We start from the raw sequence: 10,650 nt of genomic DNA on the forward strand, positions 1-10,650 counted from the left end.
TAATGGTAAAAATAAATAGACGAAAACATTGGTGTTGAAAAGCGCACAAAAAAATAAGCCATAGCATGTGCACACATGCTAAAAGAGAATACAAAAAAAGGGTAATAAAAATAAAAAGTGATATAAAAAAGGGTAATAAAAATAAAGTGATATAAAAAAGGGTAATAAAAATAAAGTGATAAAAAATGACAAAAAGTGTAATAGCACGTTCGTCTACTCCTTTAAAGATTTATGAGGTTTATTTTTTTTTATTGAATTTATGAATTTCTTAATTTCCATATTATATAAATTTATACAATTATTATAGTTGTTGTATGATTTTCTTCCCAAACAATTTAAGGCAACATTATTTTTATTTTTTGTGGATAATTTATTTTTTAAAAAAATATTTCCTTGCTCTTCATATTCTTTAAGTACCCATACATGATCATCATTAGAATATTTTATTTTTTTTTTAGCATTTTCTTCTTTTCCATTTATATTTTTTTTCATAAAACTTAATGAGGTAACAAATTTCGAAAATTTTATATTATCTTTTTGTTTATCTTGTAAATCTGTTTTTATTTCTTCCATTTTGTTTACTTGTTTTGCATTATAAAAATTACTAGCCAAAAATTGCAGCTGTTTTATATGCTATTTATTTAAGAATGAAACAATGTTCTGAACATTAATAATAATAATAACGAATGTTGTAATAAATACTTGTTACTGGGAATGTTTTTATCCATACAATATAATTTATGTAATAAATTGTATAAATAAATATATATTTATGCCTGTTATTTAATTCAAATTACAAAATAATTCTTTCTTTTTCCCCTTTCATAATACGGGACTAACAAAAAATTGATTAAATAAATATACCAAGAAATATGATAATGTAATTACGAATACATATATTTATTTACAGTTTCATATTCTCTTAATTAGCCTAAACAAAGGTATACTATGCTTTAAAATATTATCATATTTTTTTTTTCTGAGAAAGTTGCTATATGGAAACATAATTGCAAAAGCTTTATTCTTATTTTTTTCTTTTATTTTTGCACTTTGTAGAAAAAACAAACTTTTTATTGCGGTATTTTTTTTATATTAAAAAAATGAATGTACGTCATTAATTTTATATACTTAATATTTTTTTATATTCTTTCTCATTTTACGATATTTATTTATATGGAAAATTAGGAAATAAAATAATAATGTATAAATAATAAATACAATATTGCTAATTAACTTCAAAGGAATATGTTATAAAATTGTGGATTTTTACATAATTACAATTTTTTAGGAAAAATACATTTTTTTTGTCTTTTCTCCATAAATATGTATTTTTGTTTAAGCATATATTTATGAACACAAATTTTTAAGAGAAAGTATTGCATATTAATATATATATATAATAACATATTTAAAAAAAAAAATTATTTGTTTAAGTGCTATTATATTATATTTTTTTGAAAGGCTTTATTCATGTTAGCCAAAAGAAGAGATCGAGGATCTGGAATTTTTTTTTTTTTTAAATTATCATTTGTTTGAAAAGAATTATCATTATTTTTTAGTAGCTTTCTTTTTTCTTGATTTATAGAGGAGTCATTATCACATGTTATGCTTTTTAAAAGGGTTAATCTTTTTTTCCTATCAATTAAATAAGTGAAAAAATTAAAGAAAAGGTGATATGATATTTAAGGGGAATGTATAGATTGCTTCCGAGAATGTATAGCTTATTTATGTAGTATTTATATGTACGTACATATTTTTTGAAATATTGTCTTTGGTTATAAAATTTGTTAACGAATTTCGCGAAAACTTGAAAGAGTAATCAAACCGTTCGTTGCTATAATGCTATAATTAATTATATAGAAAAAATAAAATATGTGAAAATATGACATGCTTTTCTAAGTATAATATTATTTATTATATTTTTTATTTTTTACATAAGGGTTAAAATCGTCAACTAAAATTAAAAAGTTCATAATGTCTTTTAGTTTGCTATCTTCATTTTCTTCATTTGTGATTGTATCACATGTATAAGATTCTTCTATATTAAGAGAATATGTTTCCTGTGTTGACAATCCCTTGATAATATATTATAAAATAGTAAAAAAAATAATGGGATTAAAAAAGTTATTTGCACACACGCACACACACACATATATAATAATGAGTTATATAAATATGACTGTGCAGGTAAAACTAAAATAATTAAAATAATTTTTTTTTTTCAAATAGCTTTTGTGTGTGCAAACCTTACATGTAAACATAAGTTCGTTGGTGTTTCGTCCTTAATCATTGGCGTCGCTACCCATAAAAATCGAACTTGTTGTTCACTATAAAAAAGAGAAAATAAGCATAATTATATTTTAATTTATCATATTTGAATGTTCATTCTTTATATTATATTTTTACTGTGTTTTTAGGTCAATAGGATTTATATTAGACCTTAAAATTAATACTTGGTCCTGTAATTATATTTGTATAATAAAGTGCTTTGTTATTTTTTATTAAATTAACCAAAAATATGTCATAATATAATTTTTTTATAATAAGCATAATCAGTTTAAATATATATATACGCTTTGTATGTATGTCATATATATTTTGGGACACTTTTTTTTACATTTTCGTATAATTCTTTTGCTAAAGAGTTCATCGAAATTAAATTTTGTTTATAAGAAAAATCGCTGCTTAAAAAAATCGGTATCCCATAAATCTAAAAAAGTAAAAATTAAAATAAGCAAAATGATTAAGTGAACTGATTTAATTTGTAGACGGGCTTAAAACTGCATGAACAGGTCATACAATATATTTACATTGGCCTATATTATTCCATTTATATAAGTATTTATTATATGTTGCGTAAAAAAATTATAATATATTAATTTAACCATGTGTTGAGATATTCCCTCCTTTAAGGCTCGAGCCCTTACATCAAATTCAACAATGAAATTTCTCAATCCAGAAAAAGCTAAATGATCAAGTTCAGTTATTATAGGGCGTCCTTGACATTTTAGTAATGTCTGAAAATAATAATAAATTTTTAATTAATAATTTTTTTCTTTCCTTATTTATAATTTAATTTATTCCTGTAGTATATTTTTGGAGAATATGTATTATTGTACACTCTTTATTACTATTTTATTTTTTCAAATAACCTCATTTTTTAATTTCAAGGTAAAAGAAACATCAAATTTGATGGCGAGAATTTCCTTTGATATTTGCAAAATGCTAATTTTGTTTAATTCAATATTTTTAAAAAAAAAATTTGGATATTCAAGTAAATTAGAATCAAGTTGCTGAATTTTTGCAACGCTGTCTATTAGGCTATTTTGAACTAAACAAAAAATGGCATAAAAAATGGCATATAAAAAATGACATAAAAAATGACAAAATATGTATGCATTATTTTTATATATCCACACACACATATAATATATATATATTTGAGTAACCATTGAATAGGTAAAATTCACTGGAACATGATCGAAATGAATCCCCAATTAATTGTAGTTTGGAAATATTATTAGCCCAATTATGAATATTACTTGATAAAATTATAATTTTATTGCATTCTTTAATTCTCGAAATATCTGAAGAACAACCATAAGGATAGTAAAAAAAATATGTGTATAATTAAGAAGAAATATATTAAATGTTTGAAAATGTTACAATTAAAAATTGAACATACTTTTTGGTGTTTTTAAAAAGGTGAATAAAGGGTCTATAGTAGTTTCTTTATCATTTACCAAATCTTCATTATTTTTTTGAAAATATGGAGCTATATTTTCTATACCATTCTTTACATTTTCATAATTAAATGGATCGGTAAATTTTATAATGTCTATATAGTCAATTAGATCTATATAATAAATAAAAAGATAATATGATAGTAAAATTAAAAAAAAAAAAAAATAGCCATAGAAATAGCCACAGAAATAACCACAATTAATAAGTAGACATTAATTACATATTTATAGACAATATTATGAATGCATATTCATATTCATATTTATGTTTTGTATTTTTTTTATGAACATACTTATACAAACCAACCATATTTTAATATTCCGTGACTCACTATTAATTAATAAATCATGTAACGAATAAATCCAATATTTAAACAAATATTTTTTTTCTTTACTATTAAAATTATAAAGTCTAGTGTCACACACATAGAGAATTTTCATTTTTTTTTATTAGTAGAATATTTTACCAAATCCTTAAAAATTTTGAATTTAAAATTATAAAAATATATATTTTTAGTTTGTCGTATATAAAAAATGTGAGTTAACACGTCGATTTATGCATGTACACACAAATATATGTATATATATTGTAATATTTGTCAAAATTGAAAAATAAAAAATAGAATGTTATGTGTGTATATAGAACGCGAATGTTGCTGGCCTTTATATTAAAATTAATTTTTATCATATGGAAATAAAAATAGAAAAATCGACGGATATGTTTACAAGTAGTTACAATAAATCATACAAATAATAAAGTAATCAAATAATAAAATAAAAAATCAAGATAATATAAAAATAAAAATATGCACACATGTATGAATATACATATAGATATTTGTCGATACAAATTATTCAAGTTTAATTTGATGAATATTTATTCGGTGTGTGGATTAAAAAGATATTAATTTTTTTTACAATTTTGTTTACAATTTTTTTTACAATTTTTTTACAATTTTTTTTTCCAAATTTGTTTATAAATTTCTTCTAAGCTTTCATGTGTCAGTTTGTCTTTAAAGTTGTTATATATACCTTGACCTACAAAATTGTTAGATATATGTATATATATTAAATTGAAAAAAATATGTATTTTTTTTTCCTTTTAATTTGTTATTTCATAATAATGTATATAAAAGGCATTAAAACTTTTATTTAAATAACTAACACATTTATATTTATTAAAAAAGTGTAAGCATATTCATAAATAAATAAATAAATAAATATATATATATAATTCGATTTTCTCATTACTTATTTCGGTAAATTTTTCTTTGAGAAATATATTTTCAAATTCTTTTATTGAATGCCTTGTTATAAATTCCACTTCATTTGGTTGGGGTATTGTCGTAAAATCTGGGTCTATAATTGTGACCTGCACGAAAAAATGAAAGCAAAATAAAGCGAACAAAATAAAACGAACAAAACAAAGCGAAACAAAATAGCGGAAATGGCTGAACTGAATAAATAGTGAAGATACTATCAACAATATTAATAGCTAAAATAAAATGTGTAATTTTTTTTAATATTACATAAGACATAGCAAATGACTTTATATATTCAGTATCACATTTAAACATGCCCAATTCAAATAGCTCTTCAGGTTTTTTTTTTATTCCACTTTCTTCTTCTAATTCTTTAAGCGCATTATCTAAATAAGTTTCACCTTTTGCTAATACGCCTCCAAATCCAATATTATAATATGATGGACAATAATCTTTTATTTTTGATCTTTTATGTATATATATAAAATATTCATTATCTATCTTAGTGAAAACAAAAATAGATGATGATCTATGCCATAAATTATTTAATCGCATATCTTTACGAGGCTTATAATTTATAAAATTATTTTTCCCATCAACTATAATTACAAGTTCATCTTTGTTATCTTCAAAGTTGGTGTTAATTGTGTCCTCCATCTTGTTCTAATATTGAAAATAAAAAAAAAAAAAAATAATAAAATAAAAAATAAATAAATAAAAAATAAATAAATATAATATAATAAAAAATGTTTGTCCTTGTAAAAGAGTGGATATAAAATATTTTTATGAAATTTTTTACAAAATATGTGCTACAATATGAAGAATATTATGATATAAATATGGAATTGTAATAATAATGTGTAATTATACTAATCAGCGTACTTTATTATTATTATTATTATAAATATGCATATTTTTTTATATGTTTTAATCAAGTGTTGATAAAGTTGAAATATTGCAATTAAAAGGTGGCCAATAAATATAAAGCATAAAGAAGCGTTGAGGTATCCTTTGTGGTTTTGATAATTTAAAATGGAAGAAAATGGAAGAAAATGAAAAAAGTGAAAAAAATGGAAAAAAGTGAAAAAAAAATGAAAAAAAGTGAAAAAAATGAAAAAAAGTGAAAAAAATGAAAAAAAGTGAAAAAAAAGTGAAAACGGTATAAATTGTTATCATTAAATCTAGTTATGTGGAATTGTATTCATTCAGTTAATTTTTTCTCAATTTTGGCAAACTTTTCCATTTTTTTAGTGGTAAAACCGGGATGATAATATATTTATTGATATACATTTTGTATAAAAAAAATGCTACACAATATATTTATCATCCTCAAAATTTAGCATATTTATAGAAATGTTTCATATTTGAATTATTTTTAAAAATATTTTCTCATTTGAATTATTTTTTAAATATTTGTAAATGCAGAATGTTCCATTTAGTGTTAATAATATAGTTTCAAAAATAAATGAAATAAAGTGAGTAAAATAAGGTATCAAATTTTTAATTTCAAATGCAATAACGAAGGGTTCGATGAGTTGGAAATATAAAAACGTATTAGATATGCACATGTACATGTACATGCATATGTAGGTATACAACGAATGAATATGACTACATTTGTGGCACAGAATGTTTTATTTTTTAGTTCCAGATAAATTCTGTGGATTCACTTTGGTAGATATAATAGACATATTTTTTGATTTTCCATCAGGTATTTTTATTAAATGAAAATGATTATTTTCAGTTATTTTATCAACAATAAAATATCCTCTTCTTTCAAATTGGAATTTATCTGAAACTTTAAGATTAATTAAAGCAGGTTCAGCATATCCAACTGTTTCAAATTTGCTATTTTGGTTAATACAATTAGTCCAATCTTCTTTATTATCATTTTCAAATTTATCAACAGTTATTAAATGATCATATTCATATAAAGTACATTTAATTAATTTATCAGGAATATAAGGTAGCCAATGTATTTTTTTTTTTGTAGTTTTAAAATCACCATCAAAATTAGATACAGCTATAATTTCTTTTATTTTATTAACATTATCTACATCTTTAATTATTTCCTTAACAATAACATTACCTAATTTAATTAAAGTAATTTCTTCATTTGGTTCTATCATTTGAGCATCTTCTAATTCGATATAAATTTTTTGTGTATAATACATAGTACATGTACCTAAATTTTTATTTTTTACGTGTAAATCTCTAGTTTTTTCGATAATTTCATTTTCTTTTAAATCAATTAATTTTAAGATAATACCATTATTCATATCAACACATGCAAATCTAGGAATATTAGGATCAATTATTTGTTTATTAATAGACCATAATTTATCCCATTGCATTAAATTTCCAGCTTTTGATGGTCCTTGTTCTAATATGAATTGAAATAATGCTTCTTTTGTTAAACCTCTTCTTAATATACCTTTTATGGTTGGCATTCTAGGATCTGTCCATCCATCAACAATATTATTTTCAACAAACCATTTTAATTTTCTTTTAGACATAACAGTTTTAACAAAAGCTAATCTACTAAATTCATATATATGTACATTTCTTAATTCTAATGTAGATATAAACCAATTATATTGTTCGATTCTATCACTATATTCATTAGTTCTCAATGCATGTGTTACACCTTCAATAGAATCTATAATAGGACATGCAAAATCATAAGTTGGATAACATTTATATTTAAATTCATGTCTATGATGTGGTATATCAATTATACATCTATATAATACTGGATCTCTCATACATTTATTTTTACTAGACATATCTATTTTTGCTCTAATACAATTTTTTTTACCAATATCTGTACCATTTCGCATTTCTTCAAATAGTTTTAAATTAGTATCAATAGAATTATTTCTATTAACCGATTCAATACCTTCTCCTCTTTGATTTCTCATTTCATCTACATTTGTATCATCAGCATATGCTTTATTCATTTTTATAAGTTTAATACAGTATTCTTCTAATAATTGGAAATAATCTGAAGTATAACTTATTTTTTCATATTTTATACCTAATGTTTTTAAATCTTCCATAATAGAATTTTCAAATTTTACATCCTCTAAAACTGGGTTCGTATCATCAAATCTTAGTAACATTTTTCCTTCATATATATTTGCATAATAATTATTTAAAAATGCAGCTTTTATATGACCAATGTGTAAATAACCTGACGGTTCAGGTGGAAATCGAGTAACAACTTTCCCTTTTTCTGCATTTTGCAATTTTCCTTCATAAGATGACAAAGATGTTCCACCTACTTTTGTGTTACTTTTATTTGGATGAGTAGAAGATTTGTCTTCATTATTTCCTGACTTTTTATTACCATAATTTGTTGTATTAAATATTTTTTCTTTTATTTTCAAATTTTGTACTAATTCAGCATCATGAGTTATATGGTCATGTAACAAAGATTTTATCAGCTTAAACCATCTATTAATATTTTTATATTGTTTTGGATATTTTAAATTTGTAGTTATATTACCACTAAAATATTTGTGCATTTCATAATATATATATATATCAGAAAGGGTTAAATAATGAAAAGATAAAAATGTGTTAAGATATAAATGTTTGTTAATATGTTCACATATAGGTATTATATTTTTTTCGATATCTTTATTTCGTAAAAAATCAATCCATTCATTATATTGTGCTTGGAAAAATACATTAGTTATTATATTCTTATTAATATTTTCTCTATAGCTTGTAAAATAGTATAAATTTGTTTTTAATAAAAAATCAAGATTAATTGCAAAAATTTTATCACTACTTATTACACTATTATTAGTATTAACATTTTTCCTACTTTCATCAGCTACACTATTTTTTACAAATTCGATTTTTATATCTTCTACGATTGTTTTGTCATTTATAAAATTTACGCATATTTCTTCGATCTTTTTATCGTTCAGATTGTTGGCTGTTTTTTTTTTTATATTATTCTGGTATATATTGAATACAGTTCTACATAAAAATGGGTAGTTCTTACCATAATAAATGTTTATTTTGCTATCTTTTATCATTTTTTATTATTTCTTATTATTTCTTATTATTTCTCTTTTCTATCGTTTTTTTTGATGTATATAAATTATATATACGAATGTATTAACACTTGAAAAATAGCATTTACTTTGGCTAGTAATGCATTACTGTTTTGCCTGCACAATGCAGGTTGTCTGTTCTAATAATATTATCCAAAAAGAATAAAAATATTATATAGGGATATGCATAAACGTTTGTATATATAACAAAAATAATCTTTTGATTTTAACAAACTTAAGCACATAAATCGACTTTGTTATTTTATTTACTTCTTTTCGTTCTTTTCCTTTTTATTTAACTCTTACTATTTTTTTTTATTTTTTATTTTTTATTTTTTTTTTTTTACTTTATTTTTTTTTTTTTTTTTCGCTCGTTATTTTAGCTAGTGTAAGAACTTCAAAAGGGTAGCATTTATTCAAAGGATGTAAATTTAATTAGTTTTATATAATGTAGAATGAAGAACAAAAAAATAATTACAGCGAATTTAATTATAAAGTATATTCATATAAAAATAATATTTATGTATATAGAATATATATTAATATGGGCTTGTAAATAATTAATATAAATATTCGTATATATATATAAAAAAAACATGATACTAATTAAATGATAAATTGTGTATTGTTAATAAAATAATGCGTATATTTATTTTTTCTATATTTCATAATATGGGGATATATTTACAGAAACCCGAAATAGCATAATATAAAAATAGCACATAAAAATATATGTAATATAAATAATATAGTATTACATACATGCTTATATACCAACTTAAATTTTATTTTTTTGTGAGTATAAAATTATAAAGTATAATTGTGTACTAAGTTGAGAATGTTTATACATTTTTTATTTAATCAGTATATCCATTTATTATAACAATATTTATTTCAGGTATTTTTTGTATTATTTATTTGAATGATTATATTTTTTTTATTTAATACTATACTGTTTTCCCAATATTTTAAATATTAAAAATATTAATATTTTATTTTAGTTCCCTTCTTATAAATAAAAATGATTGGAAAAGAAAGGAAAGCAAAATGTTGCAGCATATTAGAAAGCTGCTGTTAATATAGTTATGAAATAATATGTGATTCTCCTCTATAAATTGTTAAAAAATTAAATAAGTATTTAAAAAAATTAAATAAGTATTTTCACATGTTCTTTATGTGAAACCCATTGGAATGTATTTGATTACAAACACAAAGAGGCATACCACATTTATATTTTATATTTTTTTAAAAAAAACAAAAAGGGTTTAAACAAAATATACATAATAAAAAATTAAATATATTATAATAGTGAAATTCTTAAAAAAAATAAATAAATATTAGAGCCCATTAAATATTGTAATATGTAATAAGGGTTAATAAAAAAGAGATTATGAGATATATCGGTTAGAGTTTATTTTTATAAGTTAAAGATTTATCAGTAAGATTGTAGAATATGATAAAATAGGTAAGAATTAATAGATAATGAAAATATATAATTTGTGAAAAAGACATTTTATATCATAAAAATAATAGTGTATATGTGGGTCTACACATTATGGTATAAAATATGGTTATTGT

At 21.5% G+C, this 10,650-nt stretch overlaps 4 protein-coding genes across 4 annotated transcripts; all 4 read right to left on the reverse strand.

Annotated features, from left to right (window-relative positions):
• Window positions 1-213: 213 nt before the first annotated feature.
• PY17X_1367400 (conserved Plasmodium protein, unknown function) lies at window positions 214-573 on the reverse strand (the record flags this gene model as incomplete). Its single annotated transcript, XM_725745.2, has 1 exon — window positions 214-573. One exon carries the CDS (start codon window positions 571-573, stop codon window positions 214-216), a length of 360 nt encoding a protein of 119 aa, XP_730838.2.
• An 866-nt stretch (window positions 574-1,439) lies between these two features.
• Window positions 1,440-4,184, reverse strand: PY17X_1367500 (conserved Plasmodium protein, unknown function; the record flags this gene model as incomplete). The annotated part of the gene is made up of 11 exons (XM_022957330.1): window positions 1,440-1,635; window positions 1,751-1,842; window positions 1,935-2,075; window positions 2,252-2,327; window positions 2,407-2,459; window positions 2,618-2,710; window positions 2,886-3,017; window positions 3,153-3,331; window positions 3,450-3,587; window positions 3,686-3,856; window positions 4,037-4,184. The coding sequence occupies 11 exons, from the start codon at window positions 4,182-4,184 to the stop codon at window positions 1,440-1,442; spliced, it is 1,419 nt and encodes a 472-aa protein (XP_022813764.1).
• Window positions 4,185-4,692: 508 nt separating this feature from the next.
• On the reverse strand, window positions 4,693-5,662 carry PY17X_1367600 (nucleoside diphosphate hydrolase, putative; the record flags this gene model as incomplete). Its single annotated transcript, XM_022957331.1, has 3 exons — window positions 4,693-4,781; window positions 4,995-5,115; window positions 5,273-5,662. 3 exons carry the CDS (start codon window positions 5,660-5,662, stop codon window positions 4,693-4,695), a joined length of 600 nt encoding a protein of 199 aa, XP_022813765.1.
• Window positions 5,663-6,639: 977 nt separating this feature from the next.
• On the reverse strand, window positions 6,640-9,054 carry PY17X_1367700 (glutamate--tRNA ligase, putative; the record flags this gene model as incomplete). The annotated part of the gene is made up of 1 exon (XM_725747.1): window positions 6,640-9,054. The coding sequence occupies one exon, from the start codon at window positions 9,052-9,054 to the stop codon at window positions 6,640-6,642; it is 2,415 nt and encodes an 804-aa protein (XP_730840.1).
• Window positions 9,055-10,650: the final 1,596 nt, after the last annotated feature.

This window comes from Plasmodium yoelii, assembly GCF_900002385.2.
Source record: "Plasmodium yoelii strain 17X genome assembly, chromosome: 13".
NCBI lineage: Eukaryota > Apicomplexa > Aconoidasida > Haemosporida > Plasmodiidae > Plasmodium > Plasmodium yoelii.